At 43.4% G+C, this 25,952-nt stretch overlaps 1 protein-coding gene across 10 annotated transcripts in view; it reads right to left on the minus strand.

Moving 5' to 3' along the window:
- The window catches only part of ARHGEF11 (Rho guanine nucleotide exchange factor 11), a 112,243-nt gene extending 96,526 nt beyond the window's left edge, over positions 1–15,717 (minus strand). For 5 of the 10 annotated variants that reach the window (XM_067038987.1, XM_067038971.1, XM_059054152.2 and 2 more), the window contains exon 1: positions 14,952–15,717. In XM_067038987.1, the coding sequence (XP_066895088.1) occupies positions 14,952–14,983 (32 nt within the window). In that variant the 5' untranslated portion in view covers positions 14,984–15,717. The remainder of the gene's footprint in view (positions 1–14,951) is intronic. The other 5 variants (XM_059054144.2, XM_059054177.2, XM_059054171.2 and 2 more) reach the window with 1 other exon arrangement.
- Between the last annotated feature and the right edge of the window lie 10,235 nt (positions 15,718–25,952).

A 25,952-nucleotide genomic window follows, 5' to 3' on the forward strand; every position in this document is an offset into this window, starting at 1 on the left:
CACAAGTATCAATTTGGAGGCAGTGGCAGATCACCAGCAGGGTCAGATGCAGAGAAAGCATCAGTTTTGCATCTGACTTTACTCTCCCTCAACTGAAGACAAGAGAACTTTAACCACTTTGGGAGATTTTTCTTTTCTATCTTCTCTAGCTACCTTCCCATCCTTTTGCTCCTTCCATGCTTCCTAGCCTATAAGCACTATTCTTCAGATCCTCCTGCTAGAAAACACACACACACACACACACACACACACACACTTTCCCCAATTGGGAGGATTCTTTTCCAAAGTAACCAAGCTCACAGGGCACCCAAGAAACTCAATCTCTGGCGTAAAGAATAAAAGTGGCAGAGGCGAGACCATGGGAGGAAAACACAGCTCAGAGTTCCAGATCACTATATGACTGTTACAGAGAAGGTAGAGCTAGAATGGTAGAAGATTTTGCCTGAGATTACCTCCTTCAGCAAAGACTAGGAAGTGGAAAGCGATTTCTGAGATCAGTACTGTGGGGCTCCCCTGAGCTCTGGGTGATTAAGAGTGTTACACCGGGCCCAAACCAGACACCCTCCTCAACCAAGGAGAGGAAGCCCAGGATTTAGAGCCAGGGACCTAGGTTCACTACAGCTGTGATTTCAAGTCTCAACTCCCGTGAGCCTCGGTCTTCTCGTATATAAAGGAGAAAAATAACTGTAATAAGTATGTATCAGAATGACTATTAAAGCACTTTCCAAAAAATAGTAAAGTGCTAGACAAATGCCAGTTGTTATTCTGGATCTTCCCCTATCCACCCTTCTATATACTTATACGGTTGGATGTAGTATCATATGAGAGAACAAAAGGGTGTAGGACTTGGGTTTCCCTACAGTGCCAGATAGATTAGAGTTAGCAGTTAGTAAGTCTGAAAAGTGGCAAGAACTTTTAACCAAGAGAGAACCAGTCAACACTTGAACACTAGCCGATTAAAGTTATTGGAAAAACCCCAACTGGAGAATTTAGGGCACTAGCTGGCACCACTCAAAGAGCACAGAGCTCAGTTGTCAGTACTACAGGAGTATTACAGATGACAGAAAAGATAAGCAGATATGACATAAAAATCAACAAGGATTTATGTGGTGAGAGATACAGGAAAAAGGAGAAACCTGAATCAAGCAGTTAATCAGGTAAGACTTCACTAGTAAGTAAGTTTGGAAGTGGTATTTGAAGGACAGGAGGGACAAAAATTAACCATAAAGAAATTAAGTGACTGTGGCAAACTGAATTTTCCAAAAGTAACCACAGCAGTATTTCCCATTCTTCATGCCACTCCCCATCAGGAGGTGGCATCCATATCCCCTCCCTAATCCTGGCCAGGCCTTTGTGACTCCCTCCACTAATAAGAACAGTACAGCAAAACTGACACAATGTGATCTCTGAGGCTAGCTCATAAAGGGTGATGCAGCCTCTGCAAATATCACGGGATGCCTGCTCTGGGAGCCTTCAGTCACCCTCTAAGAAGTCTGGCTACCCTCACCCCACCATGTGGAAAGAGAATCTATAGAGAGTCCGGAGAGAGGAAAAGAGAGACAGGGACAGAGAGACAGAGACAGAGAGAGTCGAGGAGCTCCAGCTGTTTCAGCTCCCAGCTGTCTTGAGTCTTCCCAACACCGGGGCCACAATGAAGAAGGCTTTGAAGCCCAGGCTAGGTCAGCCCCTATATAACTGCACCTGTTTGAGAGATCCCAATTGGGAACAACTGCTTAGCTCAACCCAGTCAACCCCTAGAATATTGAGCAAAATAATTAGTATTATGTTCAGCCAGTATTTGGGGTGGTTTGTTATGCAGCAATGGATATTTTGAACAATACTCATCTGTGCAAAGCCTCCATGACCAGGACAGCTAAGTCACACCTAAGGGATGGGGACCCGGCTCATCCAACTAGAGACTATAAGATAGGAGGTAGTAATGAGATAATAATAATAGCTAGCATATACTGAACTCTTAACTATGTTAGGTACTTTGCTAAGCACTTTACATGCATTACTTTTACTTAATTTTTGCAAGAACCCTATGAGAGAAATACACTTCTCATTTTCCAAAAGGAAAAACTGAGGCTGAGAGGGACGAAGTAACAGGAAACCCAGGTCTATTTGACACAAAAGTCATACTCCTGGGCTTCCCTGGTGGCGCAGTGGTTGAGAATCCGCCTGCCGATGCAGGAGACAAGGGTTCGTGCCCCGGTCCGCGAGGATCCCACATGCCGCGGAGCGGCTGGGCCCGTGAGCTGTGGCCGCTGAGCCTGCGCGTCCGGAGCCTGTGCTCCGCAACGGGAGAGGCCATAGCAGTGAGAGGCCCGCATACCGCAAAAAAAAAAAAAAAAAAAAAAAAAAAAAAAAAAAAAAAAAGTCATACTCCTAACAACTAGTCTGTACTGCAACCTGGTGGGTAGAACCTTAAAGGAGTGACCGAAGTTCCACAGATTAACATGAGAGTTGGACGGATCTCAGAGATCAAATCCAACTTTCCCATTTTACGATTGATGAAACTGAGAGGCCTAGCGAGGTTAAGTGACTTAGCTTAAAACTGTATCCATTACTCAACAATAAAAAGACAAGTAAACAGGGACTTCCCTGTGGTCCAGTGGTTAAGAATCCGCCTTCCAATGCAGGGGACGCGGGTTCAATCCCTGGTTGGGGAACTAAGATCCCACATGCCGTGGGGCAACTAAGCTGGTGCGCTCTAGAGTCCTCATGCTGCAACTAAAGAAGCCCAAGGGCTGCAGTGAAAGATCCTGCATGCAGCAACGAAGATCCCGTGTGCCACAACTAAGACCTGACACAGCCAAATAAGTAAATGAGTAAATAAATAAATATTTTAAAAAGACAAACAAAAAATGGACAAAGGATTTGAATAGACATTTCTCTAAAGAAGACATGCAAATTGCCAATAAGCACATGAAAAGATGCTCAATGTCATTAAGAAAATGGAAATCAAAATTACAATGAGGTACCACTTTATACCCACTAGCATGGCTATAATCAAAAAGACAGACAAAGAAACAAGTATTGGTGAAGACGTGGGAAAACTGGATTCTCAGTTTGTTGGTGGGAATGTAAAATGGTGCAGCCACTTTGGAAAACAATTTGGTAGTTCCTTAAAATGCTAAATACAGAGATAGCATATGATCCAGCAACTCCCACCCTAAGTATACACCCAAGAGAAATGAAAAGATACATCCACACAAAAACTTGTACACAAATGTTCATAGCAGCATTATGCATCATAGCTGAGCAGTGGAAACAACCCAAATGCCCGTCAACTGATGAATGGATAAACAGAAGGTAGTAATCCATACGATGGAATATTATTTGGCCATAAAAAGGAATAAAGTACTGATATGTGCTACAACATGGATGAACTTGGAAAAATATCATGCTAAGTGAAAGAAGCCAGGCACAAAAGGCCACATATTATATGATTCCATGTATAGGAAATGTCCAGAATAGACAAATAGACAGAAAGTAGATTCATGGTTGCCTGGGGCTAGTTGGGTGGTGTGGAGAGTGGCTGCTAACGGATACGGATACGAGGTTTCATTTGGGGTGATGAAAATTTTCTGGAATTAGATAATAGGGATAGTTGCACAACTCTGTGAATATACTAAAACCCATTGAATTGTACACTTTAAAGTGGTGAATTTTATGGTATGTGAATTATATATCATAAAGCTGTTAATTAAAAAACTGTATCCAGGGACCTCCCTGGTGGTCCAGTGGTTACGACTCTGCGCTTCCACTGCAGGGGTTGTGGGTTCCATCCTGGTCAGGGAACTAAGGTCCTGCATGCTGTGCATTGCGGCCAAATAAATAAATAAATATTGTATCCATTCATTTAGTAAAACTTTACTGAGCATCCATTCACTACACAGTCCAGGCACCGCAGGGTACACACAGATAAGGCCCCTGAGTAGTTTAAAGATGGCACACTGCTTAGTGGAAGAATGCTCAGTCACTTCTGAGATTTTATTCTTCCCAAAGTCACTGAACTTACCTGGCCCCAGAGTGCCACTCTTTCCCCATCATTAACCAACCAGGAGGCAGAGAGGGAGGGAAGTTTCCTTCCTCTTGGATAGTGAATGCAAACCTCAGGTCCTACGGGGAGGCCATGGACAAGGAAAGCTTATCGGGAAGAGATTAAATACTCAAGAGACTTGATTTCCGATTTACCAATCTCTTTTCGTGGAGGACACCCTTCACCTGTGTCAAGCAAACCTGATGTCTGGCTCCCTCAAAGATTTACACATTTTTACCAGTGAGCCTGGCCAGGGGGACAGGAAAATGGAAAGAGCACTAGGCTAGGGCTCTGTAAACACAGATTTTTTTTTTTTTTTTTAATCCCAATCCCATTGTTTACTAGTTTACAGATTTAGGCAAATCTTTAAAGCCTCCCTGAGCTTGTTTCCCCACCTATAATATGGGAATGCAAGTACTTGCCGGGACTACCTCAATAAGATAACAGACCAAAAAGGCTATGCAAACTACATATCATACTGCAGAAATACAAAGGAGCGCCATCATTATGGCACTCTTATCTTGGTCTTATAAACCTTCCATCTGTCTCTCCCTGTCAACTGTGTCCTCCCCTACTTTAAAAACTGACTTCTTGGGTCTAATCTTTCCTTTAATCCTGTCACACATCTCCCCTCCTGCTTCTCCCACAGCAGACTCTGATGTATGCTAACCTCTGACTTAAGACAACCTAGTTCTACCTTGAAAAACATGAACTCAAACGCCTGTTGATGGGGACTAAGGGGCTCCACTTTTTTCTCTTCTTTCTGACCAAACTTCATAAAAGAATTCACCAGACTATCACCCTTTCCTCACTGCCTCTTCCCTCTTAAACTCACTGCAAACTGGCTCCTCCCCACATCCCCCCAAGGCCATGAAAATCTTCCTAGTTACTAAATCCAGACACTTCTCTATCTTTTCCATCCTTTGCCTCTTGGGAGCACTTCACACTGCTGGCCACTCCCTCCCTTCATTTCTGAGATTCCACACTGCCCTGGCTCCTGTTTTCCTGCCACTCCCCACCAGTCTCTTGTGTGGGATCCTCTTCCTTTGCCTCACCTTTGAGTGCAGTGCCCCTCAGGGTTCTGTCCAAGGCCCTCTTCTCACTCTACACCCTGTCCCTGGACAGCCTCACACTTCCACCATTCGGTCCGGATGTTGATGACCCACGTCCCAGCACGCCCTCCTGACCTCCAGGCCTGTATAACCAGCTGCCAACCTACTGAACAGCTTCCCTGGGATCTCCCACAGGCACTTCAAACTCATCATGTCCAAAAGGGACTCCTTCCCTCAATCATGTTCTTCCTCCTCAGTTCCCCTTTTCATTGACTAGTACCACCCACCAGCCCAAGGCAAGCAAAAGGCTGTCAGCCTTGCCCCCCCACAACCAACTACTTGGTCTTCTAATCCTTCATTTTTCTCCATCTCCACTGTCACTTCCCTAGTAGAGGCCACCATCACCTCCTGCCCAGATTACCACAGTGGGCTCCTAATTTGTCCTCCCTCTCTATTCTTTTGTTCTTTCAATTTAAATGTCCACACTGCAGTCGGGTGATCTTGTTTTTCTAAAAGCCTGTCTTACCAGGTCACTCCCTACTTGTCTTGCAATGGTGCTTCACTGCCCTCAGGATAAAGTCCAAAACTCCTAATAGGGAGGATTACATGATTCCCAGGCCCTAGCTCCTGTACGCTCCTGTTTCATTTAATTAATTGTTCCGAGGTCTCGCTATAGACCATAGCTACTTTCAGCTCCCGCCACACCATGTCCTTTTTCTTCTGTCTTCAGTACATGCTGTTCCCTCTGCCTGGACCTTCCCTCGCTCAAGCCTGGCTCTCATTTTCTGGCCTCAATTAAAGGTCACTTCCTCCAGGAAAGCTTCTTCATTGTCCCTCCCATTTGCTTCAACTGATATCACAGAAGAGTTCAGGGTGGTATCATACAACTCCTGCTTGCCCGCGTCTCCCCACACAAAACCACAGGCTCCCAGAGGGCAGGGTAAGCAACTTATTCACGTTGAATCCTAGTGCCTTGAGGTGCACCAGCCAGTGAAGACTTGTTAAACAGACCAATCTCTTTATTTGAGGGATAGCATGAGTATTCCTAAACCTCAGACCCTATTCCTGTGAACACACTGAAGCCCAAGTGGTTTTCTGCCCCCATCCCTAGGGCTCGGAGGAGAAAAGGGTCTGCGGTTCTATACAAGGTCCCATTCACAAAGCTATTTACTACACTCTCTCCAGCCACCTCCCCCCCAGAACAACAGTGGCCTTTCTCTGCAGCAGCAGTCTCTTGGAAGGAAGCTTCTGAGGGCTGTGCTCTGGGAAATGAATGGGGCCAGCCTGGGGCAGGCAGGACAATGGCAGGGTGGGCCCTGTGCCCCGTCAGACCCCTGCAGGGAACAGCAGCCCGGAAACCAGGCCGCCAATGGGGAAATCCCCCGAGAGCTGGGAGAAGCTGAAGGCAAGCAACCGCAACAAGGCTGCTCTGTCCCTAGAAGAAATACCAAGTGCCCAAGACCTAGCACCCAGTAAGAACAAGGGGAATTCTTGGTCTCCCTTCCTAGCAGCAATGTTTAGAGTTGCTTTCTTGAAATCCCTTGGGTAGGCATGGAGGGAATTGGAAATGTCAAGAATGAACTACAGTTCAAGTCAGGTAACTGTAGGGAGGAGTATACCTCGTATAAAGAGAACTCTACTGAGCACTAGAAGACAATCTAGAAAAATGAAGAGACATCGCTTTTGAACCCTGAGAAACAGGATAAGACACAATAACCAACATAAAACATGCAAGGAATGGAAGAGCACCAACAGTTATTTATAATAGTCGACCATGTGCTAGGGATTCTGCTATAACTTTTATATAAACTATTTTATACCAACATATAAAAGCTAATAAGAGTCCAATTGCTATATGTATGTGCAAAAGGAATGTTGAATAATATAAATGTACTACAGAGTTTGATGATATTAACCAGAAAAGGTGACCTTGAAGGAACTAAGACTAGCCGGAGTTGGGGAGAGAAAGAGAACACTCTATATATAAAAATGTGGAAAGAGTGAACAGGCTAGCCTACCTGAAGCGGGATGGTAGGGGACAGTAATAAGACCTACAATTAGTGAGATGTGGGCTGAACTGAAGCAAGAAGGCATGGATCCCAGGCTGGGGAGTTCGAGCTGGAAAGACACTGTACAAAGAAGGCTTCCAGCGAAAAAGGATCGACTCAGGATGAGATCTTCCACACCTTATTTTTAACTAGTACCGTCCTGTGTTTGTTCAATATGTTCCCAGAGCCATGCCTGTCAGTCCTCAGTTTAGAATCAGCACAGGTCTCAGCACCCAAGCACAGGTCTTCTCGCGGCAGCTGAGGAGAGTTCAGGGGTCCTTGCCAAACCAAATGCCTCAACAACACTCACCAAATGTTTGGCACTATAGAATCCACAAAATGCTTTTACACAAATCATCCTGATCACACAGCTAGTTAGTGGAAAAGCTGGGACTCACACAAAGCTCTTCTCACTTCAAGTCCTATACTCTCTATAATCATGCTACTAGGATGGTTTCTGCAGAGATATCCCTTGAGCCCTGGAGTTTGGTCGGCAGTGGGGGAGTGGGGTATGATTAATTAATCAGGATATCAAATATATGCTAATCTCCTCAAATCATGACCCCATTTCCTACGGGAGCTCTCAGAACTCACTGCCCTCTCTCCCTCTCTTTAGAAGACTGCACTGAAGACCTCTAAATCTATTTGGTAGAAACAGCCTAACCTAAGGGCCTCAGCAAGGTAAGTATCATTCGATATGCTATGTTCAGTGAATTGCTGGGTACCAATGGGAGGCAGAATGACTTTTAATGATGGTCTTAATCTCTCTAGCAATAGCCAGTCTCCAAAACCTGGGAACCAAATCTGATTCAGCCTTAACATACATACCCTGTTGGTTTTCCTTCCAAAATGTCTTTCAAATCCTGCCCTTCTTTGTTCTCACATTATCTTTTGCTCTCTTCCCACCTACATAATAATATTCGAATTCTTTCCTTAAACATTCCTTTTATCACCATATATTACACAAACCTTGCTGGTTCCCTTTTTCCTGCCACATCCAGTCTGAATACCTTTATCCCCCCCCACACTCCCACCATACCCACCTTGACAACCTAATTTCTCTCTGCTCTACAAAGACCAACACTCTTACCATCCTGAGACCACCCAATGCTTGGTTCTGCCCCAGAACCTTTGCTTATGCTGTTCCCCTTGTCTGAAACAGCTTCCTCTCTTTCTTCAGCCTCAATAATTTCTAACCACCCCTCCCCTGGCTATTCTCACTAGCACCAACTTTCTACTCATCTCTAAATGTACCTTTTTGGTATACATCAAGATTCAGAAATGATGTACTACCTTTTTATTGTTTTGTGTTGCTTCATTAATTACATTTCCCAACAAGAATGTAAGCTCCACATTCTTGCAAATTATCTATCAGAACACTAAGAACTGAGCTGTGCATGGAGCTATTTGATAAATATTTGCCGTCCAACCGACTGATTGCAAGTGCCACAGATCATAGGTCATCATCTGGAAGGTTGTTAGATTGGTCCCGTTCCCTCTGTGGTTTGATGCCAGTCCACGACTGGTGACTATAGATCCCATTGCACCATTTTATGGTAGCTTTAAGCACTGGAGGACAAAGTGCTGGAAATCAGGACTCTGAAATCACTTCACCCTAACTTTTCAAAGCCCCCTTCTCACATATTCACATCTTAGTTTGCTATTCTTTAGAATGAGGAGAATCCTGAAGAAGTCAATGCAGATGACAGAGGGATACTAGTGACTTTAGGGCCTATGTTGAAATCAGAAGTAGAAGACAGAAAGATGGACTTAAATTGTAGCAAAGGAGGAAATTCCCCGGTGGTCCAATGGTTAGGACTCGGCGCTTTCACTGGGCTGGATTCAATCCCTGGTCGTGGTCAGGGAACTAAGATCCCACAAGCCACACAGTGGAGCCACAAAAAAAAAAAAAAGAAAAAAAAAATTGTAGCAAAGGAAAAATTGGGATTAAAAAGAATTTACAACTATTCAACTCATGGAACCACAAGAGATCATTGAAAATGGGAGCCCCTCAACCTTCTGGACCAGCTCAGGAGATGCCCTATTTGCAGTCAAGACGAAAGGGAAGAGGAGGATCCCCTAAGACTTAAGACTTCTGTTATTTTCCCCTCAAATCTGTCCAGTTGTTTTAGGACCATAAATCTGGGTGTTCTTCCAGGCCTTGAAAATGTCTTCCAAATCCTACTCCAATTTTATTGGGGGCCACAGGTTTCCCCGCCTCGCCCCACACTTCCACTTCCACATCACCGTACTCCTTCCACTTTCCCCTCCCATTTCATCAGACAGCTCTGTTCCCTGGTTTTTTCAAACTTTCGTTTTCACTGGTTTCCAGGAAGGCAGATAGGAGTCCTGAGAAAACGTCCTGGCTCACTGAAAGAAAGGGCACAGGCATTATGTTTTCAGAGGCTCAAAGAACATAACAGCTAGAAGGAATCAAATCTGAGAAGATGGCTACCCTAATTCACTCATTTATTTACTTGGATGCTGGGGGTCTTCCCTCAGAACTCCAAACCTCTTTTCACAGGGGATCTAACACGACTTTTCATAAAGTAATGATGACTTTTTTCTTTTGAGACCACAATCTGCAACTTCTGTAGTCCTGCTTCCCTCCATGGGGCAAAGGAGTGACCTTGGATGCCACTAGCAGGTCTATGCTTGGGTCTTTTCCCAATACGGTGATTGAGGAAAGAAGAATGCACAGTCCATGGGGAAAAGGGTTTCCAAACCACATGATAAATCTTGAAATTAAGTTTTAAAAATAATAAACCAATAAAATGGATTTTTAAAGGCAGTGCCACTATGAAGATGTGAAGCAAATTCAGTCAGTATAGATTAAAACCATTCCTCTTACGTTTTATGGAATTTCAACGTTCAGCCCTTCCACATACATCAGATTCCCAGATCTTTAAAGCAGTATCACTGCTATCCAAAAGACACTATCCAAAAGTTTCCAAACTCTATTCCACGAAGGTTGCGAGCTTCCAGAACTCTTTTGTCTTTATACCAATTTGGGGATTAGCCATGTGACCTTCACAGAATCTTTTTTATTACTGATGAACTCATTGTCATTTAACTTGTCACATTTTTTGTCTACACTCCTAAACAGAACAAAAGGGACTGACAGTACTTTGACTATTTAAAAAAAAAAGCTAAATAAATTTGTTCATCAGAGGGTGCTATTTCAGAAATGTTTTGAGAGTGTGAAGGTAAGCTCAGCCTGCTCCTGATCATAATGGTGATTAATCACCACATGTTTCATCTGCAAATCCACTGCCATCTCTCATCTCACGCCTGGAGAGCACAAGGGTACATTCTGGAGAAGACTCAGCATTTCAGGGGACTTACTCTTTGTAGTTCTGGATCCCTGTCACTGTTCTGGGAGGCCAACCTCAAAACTAGGCAGAAATTCAGCTGAATGTCTGGGGATTTCTTGTTCCCAGGGCTCAGCAAGAACCTGAAGTGCAAAGGGGGAGCCTGAGGTGGGAAGAACCTCCCCCCACCTCCTTCTCAGACAAGCCCAGTCTCCTCAGCCTAGGCTACCAGCTTTTCTTCTCTACAAACGTCCCCTCAGCCTGAAGGCTCTTTCCTCCTTCCTCTGCCTCTTTCTCCCTCCTCCTCCATACACTTCATGAAAGACTTTGCCTCTTCTAAAAAAAAAAAAAAAGGCTACTGCCTCGTAAAAGTTACATTCAATCTCAGATCCCTGATAAGGAACAGTTGCTGGCTCTGGGTTCATTCTGAATTAGGCAGGTCATATGCTTCTAAAACAAGGAACAGCCAGAGATCATAAAACAAATCCTTTCTATCCCCATCTAAGGAAGCCAAGGTAGCTCAAGCCTCTCCCATTCATCAAAATTCCTGGGAAAGAGATTCAATAACCTTCCCCTTCTCATATTCTAGTACCATCACCCAACCCTGACCACTAGAAAAGTATGCCTTCTTTCTAACCTCATGCACTTCTGCAACAAAAATGCCTGTTCACTCTGGTTAAATTCTTCAAAACAATGGAAAGATCTTTCAGTCACTCTTAATTTGTTTTGGGCCAGTTCAGAAAGTAGTGCATGATGTTAAATCAAATCCATGAGTTTACCATCTAAAAGTTATAGAGCTCTGGTTTAGAAAGCAATTTGAAATATATTACCTAATTTGATTTGTTTTTAATGTTGTTTTTTTAAAAAAATATTTTATTTATTTATTTGGCTGCGTCGGGTCTTAGTTGCGGCACTCAGGATCTTTTGTTGTGGCGTGAGGGCTTCTCTCTCTAGCTGTAGCACATGAGCTCCAGAGTGCACAGGCTCAGTAGTTGCGATGCTCGGGCTCTCTAGTTGTGGCACGCTGGCTCCAGAGAATGTGGGCTCAGTAGCTGTGGCACGCAGGCTTAGGTGCCCCTCGGCATGTGGGATCTTAGTTCCCCCACCAGGGATCAAACCTGCGTCCCCTGCATTAGAAGGCAGATTCTTAACCACTGGACCACCAGGGAAGTCCCTATCTAATTTGATTTGCTCCTTTCAGTAGCACCGTGAGAAAGACACAATTAAGTGTTACAATCCTCAAATGACAAGCTATGTGAAAATGTTTGTGAACCGGAAAGGATTTCATATAAATGAGCTATTGCCTTACATATGAGGAAACCAAAGGAGGCATGTGATTTGCCCAAGATCACACAGTTAAGGGGAATGCCAGGGCTCAAACCAAGAACTCTCAGCTTAAATCTAGTACTTCTCCATTTGCTTTGGTCCTCACATAAGCTAACTATCTCTGAACAGAGAAAAGCTGTTTTATGGATGCAAACTCCTAACACATCTGGCCATCTCAAAAACATTTGCCATGGAGAACTAGGCAAATGGATATAGATGGCTTAGCAAAACTCATTACCGTTCCTATAAAAATAATTCAGTATTATTATCTCTGCTTGCAATATAAAACACATTTTTAGAAACTTTTGAGAAGAACACACATTAACAGGCAATAAATTGTCCATGGACAAAAACTGAAAGGGACATGAACAGCTACAATTTAGCCCATCTTTCGCTAATAACTGATTAACACTGTAAGATCAAGATTAGCTGCAAATACTTCATGTTTCTTTGGACCCAGAAGTCACTTCCCAAGAGGGAATTAAAGACTCTGCTGGATAAATATTCCACAGCCTTCTATTCTTTGAGTCACAATCTCTCTCCACAGACATGGTCCTCCACGCTTATGTCCTAGAAAACACGCATCACCTAGGAAGGCTTCTCTAATTGACCTTATTTTGACTACACTTGAAATTAACACATGAATGTTGAAAAATCTGAAACGGATGAATTTATACATGCTGACATGCTCACTCAATCCAATATTCGTTGGTCAAATATTTAGTGGGCACTCACCCCATGCACGGCACTAAGCCAGGCGTGTAGGCTATAACTGAGCAAACAAAACACAGTTCCTACCTTTACAGAGCTTATAGTCCAGTGTTGCTTTCATGTGGTCTTCAGGAGTCTTAAACCTTTCCTAGTTCCTCAAGTAGATTGCATGCTCTTTGTAAGCAAGAACTGCATACTTAAATTTTTTGGAACATCGAGCACAGCAAGTTACACTATGCTCTCTTAAACAGCAAATTGATAAACTAAAAGAGAATCCCTGACTCTATAATCTGAAATCCCTCCACTCAATCTCTCCAGTATGGTGTAAAATTGTGTAAAACTGTAAATTATTTAAAATCCACAGGGTCTTGAATCTGAGATGTCAAAATAGCCAGTAGAATGAACCTACTGCTAAAGGGGTACGATCCAAAACAACTGGAGATACCGTGAAGGGGACCCAAGTCCCAGAACTGATCCTTTAATGGTGAAGAGAACTGGGGTAGTGGTAGAGGTGAGGAACAGTCTCACCCTGCGAAGCTCCATTATCCCAAGTGCAAGGGGGTTCTGAAAAGCATCTTACCCTACTGCCAGAAAGAATAAAACGGGGCCCCCGCCCCTATTCCACAGGACAAGTATACAAACCTGCTTAGACAGAGTGGGGCAAGAGAAAGAGCCTGGGGTTCAGAATCAAGACCTGCGACTGAGTCCAGATTCTGCCACTAGTCAGGGAAGATGGCACTGAGCTAGCCAGGTATCCCCCGTGAGCCTCAATCACCCCTTCTGTAAAATGAGAATAATAACCTCTGATTTGTCTGCCTCACGGAAATATTTGGAGGCTCAAATGAGATACATTCCTATGAAAGCACTCAGAAAAACCATGCTCTACAAATCCTGAGAAGACTATGAGGGTATTTAAACTCCCAGAGGAGCATCTTATACTAGCCCAGGAACCTTCATTGCCTTTTTCTTGTACCCCCAACACCTGGGTTTCCATCTGCTCACATCTCTGAATTCAGAGAAATAGTTCACCCCCAAATCTCAAAAAGGCAAGTGCACTAATTCCCAAATTCCAAGAGGATGAAAAGAGAAGGGCAGCCATGTAACCATTTCAACTTCTTGCCTTGACACACGCCTCAGTTCTCCCTTTACACGAGTCAAACTAAAGAGAAGCCAACAAAAAGGGGAAGGGATGGAGGTTCAAGCAGCCATATATACTATCTGTCCTTTGTGGCTGTCTGCCTTCTCTCCACTGCCAAGTCAGGTCCCCGTCTGGGGACTCTGAGGCAATACAGAGATTAGTGTTTGGGAGAGAGAGAGATTGTATCATTTTAGGCCACATTCCACAGCCCAAAAGAAATTATTATCACCATGGATAATCAAAGGTTAACTGGACAGGGAGAAAACAATTGTTCCCTTGCAAATATTCTTCCCTATCTCTCCAATAATTTTTTTTTTTCCAGGCCCAGTCCTTTCATTTGCTTGTTCAGTCCTCCAACCAACCATCCATCCAGCACTCACAAAACTACCCTAAAGATCTCAAGGAGAAAAGGTTGAGGAGGAGAGGAAAGGAAAAGGCAGACACCTTACAAAGTTGTAAACCTGTAGTATTACCGGTGATGGGGCAACTGGGCAGACTCCTGGGGAAGGTGGGGGGGAGGGCATACTGTGCTCCGACTCTAAAGGCCAGTGCCTCTGCCCATCAGGCCTAAGACCCTAAAACAACTCCTTCGGGCTCTAGGCGGAGGGAAGGCCCATTTTGCAGAGTCAAGCTTATTAAAAACGGCTTGGAAGATTTAACCTAGAGCATCAGCTGGTTGGCAGATTTCAATTAAACCCCAAGCTTGAAGAGGAAGAAATTCTAGTGCTGACCTATGCATTTTGGGGGCCATTATCAGCCACCGGTAAAAACCCAGACCTGTATGGGTGCAAAGGGTGTTTCTGTCCCATCATTCAGGCCAAGAACATCCTCCTCATTCTAGAAATGGGATCCACCCCATCACCAAGCCCCACCATTCCACAACAACCAGCCAGTGGAGGCCCACGCCCCTGCCAGGGCCCTTCCCCCAGCAGCTCCGACACCTAAAGCCGGTCCCAATCACCCTTGGGGTCTCACGTGACCAGGCCTGTGCCCGCCTCCCACCCCTAGGCTGGCAAGTTAGGGACTCAAATTCAGCCTCTGGCCTGGCAAAAGTCAAAGGCGGCTGGAAAGCATTTCCCCCTCTTTCCCCACTTCTGGCGTCACTGTCTACTGTTTATATTTAAAAAACACTGAATCAGTAGATATGTTTTGAACATGGACACACACAGAGGGAACATAAACACACATGCCCAGAGAGTCCCCAGAGACCCCACCAATTCCCACAGCCCACACAGACCCTTCTTTTATCAAAATGCAACACTTTCCCTCCCAGTCTTTCCTTAAGTAAGTGTTGAAAAACCACATTATTAGCAAACTTACCTGTCTATACTCTGGGGTAACCTTACACTCATGGTTTCTCAGTGTCTCCACGGTTCCAGAATCCTGTAGTTTTGATGCCTTGATCAGGACTGAATCGCTTGCAATTTTTAAGAAAGGTGAGAGAATGGCCTCCCAACTTGAAGACAGAATCCTTTTTCTTCCAGCTCTCAGGACCCTGGTAACTGAAGCTCCATTCTACTTCTACCAGTTAACATGGTCTCCTTTCTTAGCCCCCTTTTCCCCTCCCTCCCTCTTAAAAAAAACAAAACAGAAAAAAACCGAAAGAAAAAGAGAAAAAACTATGACCTTCTTAGAAACCAAAAACCCAACCACAAATCTCTTCAAGGTTAGCGCTATGGGCTTAAAAAAAAAAAAAAAATCACAGAAAGAATGTGCCTTCAATATCTCAATCTTAACTGCAAAATATAGATAAAAACCATCCTTTTAATCTAGTTTTCCTAGCTGTCCTTCTGTTGGCAAGAGAGCCTCAAGCTCCAAAGGGGGGAAAAAATAATGCTCTGGTCTCCAATGCTTAAAACGACAACAAATATACTGAGAGACCAAAAAGAAAAAAAAAAAAAAATCCAAATTGACACCTGGAAAAAATCTTCCAGCTGATTTGCACAGTAAAAAAATAAATAAAACCATACACTAGTATGTACACAACAGCACTCCTTCCAAGTCCAGTGCAACCCTGGGAACCAAAATTATGAATTTCCTTATAAAAAAGCTTTTATATGAAATTCTTAAATGAGCCAATCGCACCAAAAAAAAAAAAAAAAAATGAAAGAACACCTGAAATTCAATGCTTTTTACCTTTAAAATGATAGCAATACCACAAACCAGAGAAAAATCTCTGAAAATATTCTCTCCTTTTCTTTTTCCTTTAAACTTGCAGGTTTCTCCACCTACACCAGCCTGATTCCCAGCCTAGGTTCGGCCTTTTTCTGAAGGACAATTTCCTGAGTTAGTTCTGTTTTGCTCCTCCACATCCAGGCTCCGAAATTTTCTCTTGCCTCAGCCTCCATGAAACGGAGATTTCGCTTCTTCCCGTTCCCCCTGTTCTCCCTCTCGTCTGGCCAGAAAAACTCCCTTATTATTAATAGTTTGGATTATTATTGTGGATTTGAGTTCGAGGTGGGATATTCCTCCACACCAGCCTCCTGGACAATCCGATCGCCTGGCTTCTCTCGCTCGGCCTCTCTTTTTCCTCCCTTTCCGCCCCTCGCCTAATCTCGCAGGCAGAAGCCCACCGCGCCTCGCGCAGGACCGCCGGCGGCCTCCGGCTCCCGGCCCCGCTCGCCCGCTCAACCCACGCCCGACCGCCGCGCTCCGGTCTCGACGGCCGCGGGACTCCGGGCTCGGGCGCAGGCAGGGAAGGCGGCGGCGGCAGGCCGGCACGGGCAGGCGTCCGGCTCCCGGCGTCGCGGCCGCGCTCGCCTCCTTCCGGGCCCCTTCCCCCCCGGCTCGCCGCTCGCTCGGGCGCAGGCCCGGCCGGCCGCCCCCTCCCCGCGCTGCCCTCCCTCCTCCTTCCCCGCGAGCCTTTCTCCTTCCCTCGCTCCGGCGGGGGCGGGGCCGCAGGCTCCTCCTCCCAGCGCTGCCCGCCGGCCTTTCCCCTCACGCCGCGGCTAGGGGCGGGGGCGGGAAGACGACCGCCCTTCCCTTCCCTGAGTGCTGAGGCCGCGGTTCCCGCCCCGCCGGCACCTCTCTAGGTCTCCCTGTGAGCTCTGCCCCGACGCGACCCCTCGCCGCCGGTTCTCGGCGGGTCCCCTCCGCGGCCCCACAGTCGCTGGCCCTGCCCCTCGGTGCGGCCTAGCCGATCCCGAGCTTAGCCGGATCCCTGGCTTTTCCCGGCCTGGCTCGCCGGCGACCCCGGCCCGGACCCCGCGAGTCACACGGCGCCGCCTCCGCCGCCGTCACCACTCCGGCCGCCTTCTCGCTGCTTTCCCTTGGTTGCTTTCCCCCCTTTTACTGCCCTGAGCTCAAGACCTGACCTTTGATTCTTCCCCCTCTTCCCACCCTGCTGCGGTGCCCGGCGCTCCTAGGCCCCCTCCGCACGTGGACTGGTTTTTGCGTTCACCATCGCTACGCTTGCTCTCCCACCGCCTCTGCTCACACTACCTCCACCTCTTTTCTCATCTTACTTTTCAAAAATTTGTCGCGGCCCCCTGCCTGGGTGCCAGGAGCTCTTTTAACCTTTTCCTCCCGTTTCGGTGGTCCTCCTCACTTCTAACACCCACCGACACTGAGGGAAGAGACCCTTCTGCTCTTCCCGCTCCGGTTGTTGGGGCATCTTAATACCAGGCTCGGTAGAGTGTTTTTGAACTCGATGGAAAATCCTTTCAAGGACAGTTCTATTTTCATAACCCCCTCTCAAAGAATCACGGTTTCTAAATCTTTCCAAGTAGCATGACATTAGTCAGAAGGCCCCAAGCGTTATGGTTAAAAATAATTAAGACAAAAAGGAAACTTTTTCATTAGGACTGGGGAGTGAACGTTGTCTTCTTGCCTGGGTAAATGCTATTGTAAAATACCCTGCGGAGGTGGTGTGTTTGCATATGTTCTCTCCCTTCCACACCCCCTTGATTGTTCTGGGGGAAAATACACGTATATGTGTATTTACCCACACACATCCATAAGCAGTAAAGAGGGATCTGAGTGACCTCAGCAATGTTAGAAGTGAGGAATTTGCAAAGAGCAAGAGGAAAAAGAAACTAACAAGCATCCGCTGAGGACCCAGAATGAACTAGAACCTTCCTCTGAATTATACCAGGTACAAGTTGGTAAATAAAAGAAAGAACTTCACCCCATCTCCACCAACCCCTAGGCCAGAATCCCCAAAGACAGGTGGTCTGCCTGGAATCTGAGGCACCACAGTTCAAATTTCTACTGACTTTGTTGCTTATTCCCTTCCTATACTACCTGAAAAAATGATGTTCCCAAATGTGGACACTTGTTCTATGGTGATAGATCAGTGGTCACCAAACATTTTTCTTATCATGCTTTCTTAATCTATGTAATATTTTTAAACAATTATTTGTATAATTGTAAAATAATGTATTTTATTACATATGTTATAAATCTTGCTCTAGAGTAGAAATGTTAAAAGATTAAAATAAAGATGGGGCTTCCCTGGTGGCGCAGTGGTTGGGGGTCCGCCTGCCGATGCAGGGGGCGCGGCTTCGTGCCCTGGTCCGGGAGGATCCCGCGTGCCGTGGAGCCGCAGCGGTGAGAGGCCCGCGTACCACACACACTCACACACTGATAATAATAACGATGAAGTGTATTTTAAAATCGTACTTTTTAGTGAAAGTTAATGGCTGTCATGACTGGAAAAGATGCTTGTCAAAGAGGTAAGAGTCAAGCAGAAGGAGTGCATTCTTGATTGCATTTATTAAATTATGATAACTCATCTTCCTATCCCATTCACCACGATGCAAAGGCTTTTAATTGAAATTCAACTAGTAAATTTACAGCTTAAGTCAATCAGTCCTTCTTGAATGACTGGAAGGTTTTATATTTTTAACAAATGGGTCCAAACCCCCTTGGAAGTATCGTTTAGATTTTTAAAACAGGTTTAAAATTTTTGTTTCTTAGTTTTCAGGTGTGCAGATAAAAGTTTTACAGGTGAAACACACTGTTTTTGGTGATTAAAAAAATAACAGGGACTTCCCTGGCAGTCCAGTGGTTAAGACTCCCAGCTTCCAACGCAGGGGGTGCGGGTTTGATCCCTGGTCAGGGAACTAGGATCCTGCAAGCCATGCAGTGCCACCCAAAAATAAATTTTAAAATAACAATTTTGGAACCATTTCAGCCAGGCATTTTCCAAATGCTTTCTCAATAAGCATGAGTTTCTTTAGAAAAGCAGTAACTTTCCCACTAATGAATAGATTGTCATCTTCACCTTGAAGAGACAGATTAAGTGGATTTTTGTTGTTTTTTGTTTTTGAAAATAAGTGCTAGATAGTATACTCTTGCCAGCCATATTTGATAGAACTTTGTAAAGTAAAAATGTGTATCCCTGCTTTGTTCTATATCTCTTTTAGGCCTCTCCCAGGAGATAACCAATGAATCTCAGCAGAACAAGAATTTTCATGGTCATTTTCCCTGTCTTTACTAAAAATTGTAAAGTTTGTAGCAATTAAGAGACTTATTTTTATCCAGTGGATGGCATACATTATAAAGAAACTGAATGTCTAAACTGTGTGTGGCATTACTGCGGGTTCCTGGAAACATCTCACATATTGCACATGACAGATGACTTCTGAAGTAGTGACCCGGTGAGAGTGCTAGGTCAGGCCTCAGACCGTATATTAAAGATAAATAATAATAAATATTAATATAAAGCTTAAATAGTTATTTTTACTATTGTTATATACTGTCGTGAATGCACTTAAATATTTTCCTCTTGCAGAGCAGTGTATCTCTTTGTATACTCCACTTTGAAGACTGTGGGGATCGGGGGGTGGCCTTAGCAGGATAGAACTCCCTGAAGTTAGCTGGTCACTTAAGTGAACTGCAGTCTCAGTTCAGGGAAAATAAAATATTAGATTGTACCCAAGACAGACTAGGTTGTAGGAATCTGGAAGCAGCTGTTGGTTAATGGAAAGAGCATTAGACTAGGAATCCAAAGAACTGAGTTCGTTTGGGGCTGTATCCCTTTCTAGCTTTGTGACCTGCTGTTTGCAGGTTGTAAGGATTAAGTAAGGTCGAGCATGGGCTCTGTAAACTACAGATTGCTGGGCAGGAAAATCAGGATAAACGTTAAGAAGTGATATCTTGAATCGACAGAGTCCTTTTACCTTTTTTCCAAGAACTCTATTAATAAATGAACCCTCTCTGCCCAACATCCTGTGGGATAGGTAGGGCATTCATTGTTATGTTCATTAGTTGTTAGGTTAAATTTATTTACACTTAAGGAAACTATGGCACAGAGAAGTTTTAGGTAATTTGCATGAAATCCCATTAGTTTGATACATTTAGGCTTGAGTTCATACCTCCTCATTTTTAGGTGAGAGAAGCAAAGGAAAAAACTTCTTTGTGTGTATGTGTGTTGAGAGGGAGTCTAGCAACTTAATATTTAATTGCATAGCTGAGGGAGAGCTGTGATGGAGAAACTTGAATGGTTCCCAGTGTGAGTTCTAGAGAAGCGACTTTTTCATGCAGAGACGCCTCAGCCTAAACCAGGAGTAAAGTCTAGAAAGACGGGCTCCAGGTTTCAGTCATTCTCCTTCTGGGATGCTGTTAGGAGACAGGTCTAGCAAATAAAATCACCACTGGAGGGACAGTGCTACTGTTTATTGAAGATCTTTTATTCCTCTTCAACCTTTATCAGTTGGAAAAATGATGCAGAGAGGCTTGCTTAATTAGGATATTGGTTAGTCCTACGGGTGAGAAAATGTTATGGTTTATTTTTTAGCTGATTTAGATTTCTCTAGAATACTTCTGGGTAGCCAGAATAACCAATATAAAACCTCTGTTACAGATATCATTTCATTGTCACTCAGAACATTCTGATCATTCAACCTGTTGAGTTCCCAATAAAATTTTAATATGAAGAAATATCAAATAATAATACCCAAGGGTGTCCCTGGTGGCACAGTGGTTGAGAATCTGCCTGCTAATGCAGGGGACACGGGTTCGAGCCCTGGTCTGGGAAGATCCCACATGCCACAGAGCAACTAGGCCCGTGAGCCACAACTACTGAGCCTGCGCGTCTGGAGCCTGTGCTCCACAACAAAAGAGGCAGTGATAGTGAGGCCCGTGCACCGCGATGAAGAGTGGCCCCTGCTTGCCACAACTAGGGAAAGCCCTCACACAGAAACGAAGCCCCAACACAGCAAAAATAAATAAATTAATTAATAAACTCCTATCCCCAACATCTTCTTAAAAAAAAAAATAATAATACCCAAAACATACATAGTGCTTACTATGTAAATACTGTTCTAAACAAGCTATGAGTATTAACCACTAGATCATCTCAGCAACCTTTTGAGGTGGGAAACATTTTCAGATGGGAAACAGAGGCTCAGAGAGCTAAAGTAGCTTGCTCAGGGTCACAGAGCTGGGGACACAGGCAGTTTGGCCCCAGAGTCTATGCTTAACTGTCAACTGTACTGGCTGTATGTTACAGGCACTGGTGAAAAAAAACAAAACCAAAAAACCAAAACCAAAACAAAACAAAGAACAACGCGTAGACAAAAGCTTATCAGAAAGAAGAGGTGCCGGGCTTATTGAGGAGAAACTGGGGAGGGTGGAGCTGGAAGTAGAGGTCAGCGGTTTTAACTCCTCAGCCCTCCAGAGTCATTTTTCCCATGATGCAGTGAACAGCAAATTTTATCTTAGTGCTCTCATGTCTTCATCTCCCTCCTCAGTGTCCCTTGAGATATCACCCACAGAAATTTGCCCCCTCATCACTTTTGAGGATCTCAAGGCATTCAGTGGAGAAGGGACTTCTCACCTTAACTCCCACTGAGGGGAGGTCTGTGTTGTCTATGGTGTCACCACTCAGGTGTGCACTCCAGCCTCCCAAGCATGGTACCTTCCTGTCTGTTGTTACCTTAGAAACCAGCTCTCTCCCATCAACACCCCTACTAGCTGAGATGAATTGAATAACAGGGAAGGTGCCAAGATAAGTTGCAAAGGGAAATGTGTGAAAAAAAAAACAGTTTTAGATTGAAGGCTAATATTGCAGAAGTTGGGTGTGTTATGTGTGTTATTTTTTTCCTCCCAATAGGAAAAAGTACCCAGGATCAAATGCGAGATTCAAAAAAGATGAGCTACCAAGGGGATGATTAAAAAAACAAAAAACAAAACTGCCCAAAGCCTGCTTTAAAAACTGAAAAATGTCCTTTAAATATTTTGACATACAATAAATTACACATATTTAAAATGTACAATTTGATAAGTTTTGACACACATGAAACAACCACCACAAATCACGATAATGAACATATTTATTATCTCAAAGCTTAGTCTTGCTCCTTTCTAATTCTTCCCTCCCACTGCTTCCAACTGGACTCCCCCTCTCCCGTCCTAGTCCCTGGGCGATCACTGATCTGCTTTTTTTCCCTAAAGATAGTTTGCGTTTTCTAGAAGTTTATATAAATGAAATCATAGAGTATGTGTTCCTTTTGATATGGCTTCTTTTACTCAGCACAATTATTTTCAGATTCATCTATGTTGTTGAATATATCAATTTATTGCTAAATGGCATTTTTTAAATTTCAATTTTTTATTGCTTATTGTAAGTTCATAGAAACACAGTTATTTTTGTGTATTGATCCTATATCCTGCAGTCTTACTTATTAGTTCTATAGATGATAATGTTGTCTGAGAATAAGGACAATTTTACTCCTTCCTTTCCTATATGCATTCCTTTTATTTCTTGTTCATGTCTTACTGTGCTAGCTAGACCCTCCAGTGTGATGTTGACCGCACTAGTAAGAGCAGGCATCCCTGTCTTGCTTCTTTTTATTATTTATTTATTTATTTATGACTGTGTTGGGTCTTCATTGCTGCACGTGGGCTTACTCTAGTTGTGGCGAGCAGGGGCTACTCTTCATTGCAGTACACGGGCTTCTCATTGCTGTGGCTTCTCTTGTTGCGGAGCACGGGCTCTAGGCGCACAGGCTTCAGTAGTTGTGGCACGCGGGCTTCAGTAGTTGTGGCTTGCAGACTCAAGAGCGCAGGCTCAGTAGTTGTGGTGCACGCACTTGGTTGCTCTGCGGCATGTGGGATCTTCCTGGACCAGGGATCGAACCCGTGTCCCCTGTATTGGCAGGCAGATTCTTAACCACTGTGCCACCAGGGAAGCCCCCTGTCTTGTTTCTGATCTTAGGAGGAAAGCATTGTTTTTTTCACTGTTATATATGATGTTATCTGTAGGGTTTTCATAGATGCTCTGCTATCAGGTTGTGGACGTTCCCTTGTATTCCTAGTGTAGTACCGCTGGTATAGTAGTTATCATGCAATATTCCCCTGCATTCCTAGTGTGCTGAGAGTTTTTATCAAGAATACATGTTATATTATATCAAATTCTTTTTCTGCATTGACTGAGATGATCATATGGTTTTTCTTCTGTATTCTGTTGATATGGTGAGTTTTCAGTGTTGAACCAGCCTTGAATTTCTGTGATAGACTCCACCTGGTTATGATTTTATATATTGTTTGATTTGATTTGCTAAAATTTTAAGAATTATTACATCTATATTCATGAAAGATATTAGACTGTAGCTTTATTTTCATGTAATGTTTTGTCTGGTTTTGAGTAATGATGACTTCATGGAATAAACTGGGAAGAATTCCCTTCTCTTCAATTTTCTGGAACAGTTTATGTGGAATTGACATTATTTCTTCTTTAAACCTTTCATAGAATACCCCAATGAAGCCATTTGGGCCTGGAATTTTCTTTGTGGGAATGTTTTAAGTTACAACTTCAGTCATTTTAATAGGTATAAGGCCATCTGGATTGTCTATTTTTTTTTGATTGAGCTTTAATAGACTCAGTTTTGTAAAGAATTTATTCATTTCATCTAAGTTTTTGAATATATGGGCATGAAGTTGTTAATAATATTTCTATATTATCTTTTTAAGATGTATAGAATCTGTAGTGATGTCTACTTTCTTATTCCTGATATTTGTAACTTCTTTTTCCCAGCCAATCTGACTACAGGTGTATAAATTTTATTGGTCTTCTCAAATAACCAGCTTTTCGGTTTCATTGATTTTTATTCCCTATTGGTTTTGTTTTATTGATTTCTGCTCTGATCTTTATTGTTTCCTTTCTTCTGCTTACTTTGGATTTCATTTGCTCTTCTTTTTCTAGTTTCTTACAGTTGAATTTGAGATCATTGATTTGAGATCTCTTACAGAACCTGACTATACGGGCACTCTGATTTTGGATTTCCTGCCTCTGGAATTGTTAGAAATAAATTTTTGTTGTTGGGCTTCCCTGGTGGCGCAGTGGTTGAGAATCTGCCTGCCAATGCAGGGGACATGGGTTCGATCCCTGGTCCGGGAAGATCCCACATGCCGTGGAGCAACTAGGCCCGTGAGCCACAACTACTGAGACTGCATGTCTGGAGCCTGTGCTTCGCAACAAGAGAGGCCACGATAGTGAGAGGCCCACACACCGTGATGAAGAGTGGCCCCTGCTTGCCACAACTAGAGAAAGCCCTTGCACAGAAACAAAGACCCAACACAGCCAAAAATAAATAAATAATAAAAATAAAGGAATTCCTTTAAAAAGTTTTGTTGTTTAAGCTAGTCTATGGTAATTTTCATAGCAGCCCAAATTGACTAAGACAGTTTCATTGACTTTGTCTATTTTTTCAAATTCTCTGTTTTATGTATCGCCACTCTAATTTTTGTTTTTTCTTTCCTTTCGCTAGCTTTGGGTTTAGTTTGCTTTTTGTTTTCTAGCTCCTTATGATGTACAGGTGTATATTTATAATTTCTTTTCATCTCTCTTACTGGCTTATTAACTATAACTTTTTGTTGTGCTATTATAGTATAATTCTTAATTTTTTTTTTTTTTTTGCGGTACACAAGACTCTCACTGTTGTGGCCTCTCCCGTTGTGGAGCACAGGCTCTGGACGTGCAGGCTCAGCAGCCATGACTCACGGGCCCAGGCGCTCCACGGCATGTGAGATCTTCCCGGACCAGGGCACAAACCCATGTCCCCTGCATCGGCAGGCAGACCCTCAACCACTGTGCCACCAGGGAAGCCCTAATTCTTAATTTTTATTGTTGACTAACTTCAAGTGATATTATACCACCTCACATATAGTAATCTCCCAGGTTTTATGCTATTGTTAACATAGATACACTTTACTTCTACATGTGTTGTAAATCCTGTAATATGTTGTAAAACAGTCAATTGTCTTTTAAACTTATTTAAATAATAAAAATGGAAGTTTTTGTATTTATCTACATAGAGACAGTTTCTGGTGCTCTTCATTCCTTTGTGTAAATTGAAATTTTATCTGGTATCATTCTTTCTGTCTGAAACACTTCCTTTAACATTTCTTGTTGCTGGTGTAGGTGATGTGCTTGGTGTAATTATTTTCTACTTTCTTGTGCTTGGGGTTCATTGAGCTTCTTAAATCTGTGGGTTATGGTTTTAGTTAACTTTGGAAATCTACTGGTTAATTATTTCTTCAGATATTTTTGTCTGTTCCCCATCTCTTTCTTCTCCTTTGGAGACTGTATATTAGGCCACTGAGATGCCTCACAGCTCACTGATACTCTGTCTTTTTTCTTTTCATGTTTCATTTTGGATGGTTTCTAGTACTATTCTACAAATTCATTAATCTTTCTTTCTGCTATGTCTAATTTACTGTTAATCATATCCAGTGTATTTTTCATCTCAAACATTGTAGTTTTTTTTGCAAGAAGTTCAGTTACATTCTTTTTAAAATTCCTCGTATACCTATACTTAATATGCCCAGTCTTTCTTCTAGCTTCCTGAACATATGAGATACAGTTATAATAACTATTTTTGTGTGTTAATTCTATCATATGTGTCATTTCTGGGTCAGGTTCAGTTGATTGATATTTTTCCTCATTATGGGCTTTAATGTCCTACTTCTTTGCATGCCTGGTAATTTTTAATTGGGTACTGGATATTTTTGTATTCCTATATATATTCTTAAATTTTGTTATAGAACACAGTTAAGCTTCTTGGAAGCAGCTTAACCCTTTTGGGTCTTGCATTTAAGCTTTGTTAGGTGGAACAAGGACAGTATTTAGTCTAAAGTTGATTCCCTCCCCCTATCCACAGCTACTGAGGTTAGGTCTTCTGTGTACTCTGTATGGCGGCCTAGGAACTATGAGATCTTTCACTCTGGCTGGTAGGAACAGGCACCTTTCCTGGCCTTGTGTGAGTTTCAAGGATGCCTCTTTCTAATCCTTTCAAGTAGTTCTGTCTTCAATCTAGGATATTATCCTCCCACACATGCACTCATCTAAACTCAGCTGAATACTTAGGGGACGCCCAG

This window comes from Kogia breviceps, chromosome 1 (assembly GCF_026419965.1).
Source record: "Kogia breviceps isolate mKogBre1 chromosome 1, mKogBre1 haplotype 1, whole genome shotgun sequence".
Taxonomy (NCBI): Eukaryota; Metazoa; Chordata; class Mammalia; order Artiodactyla; family Physeteridae; genus Kogia; species Kogia breviceps.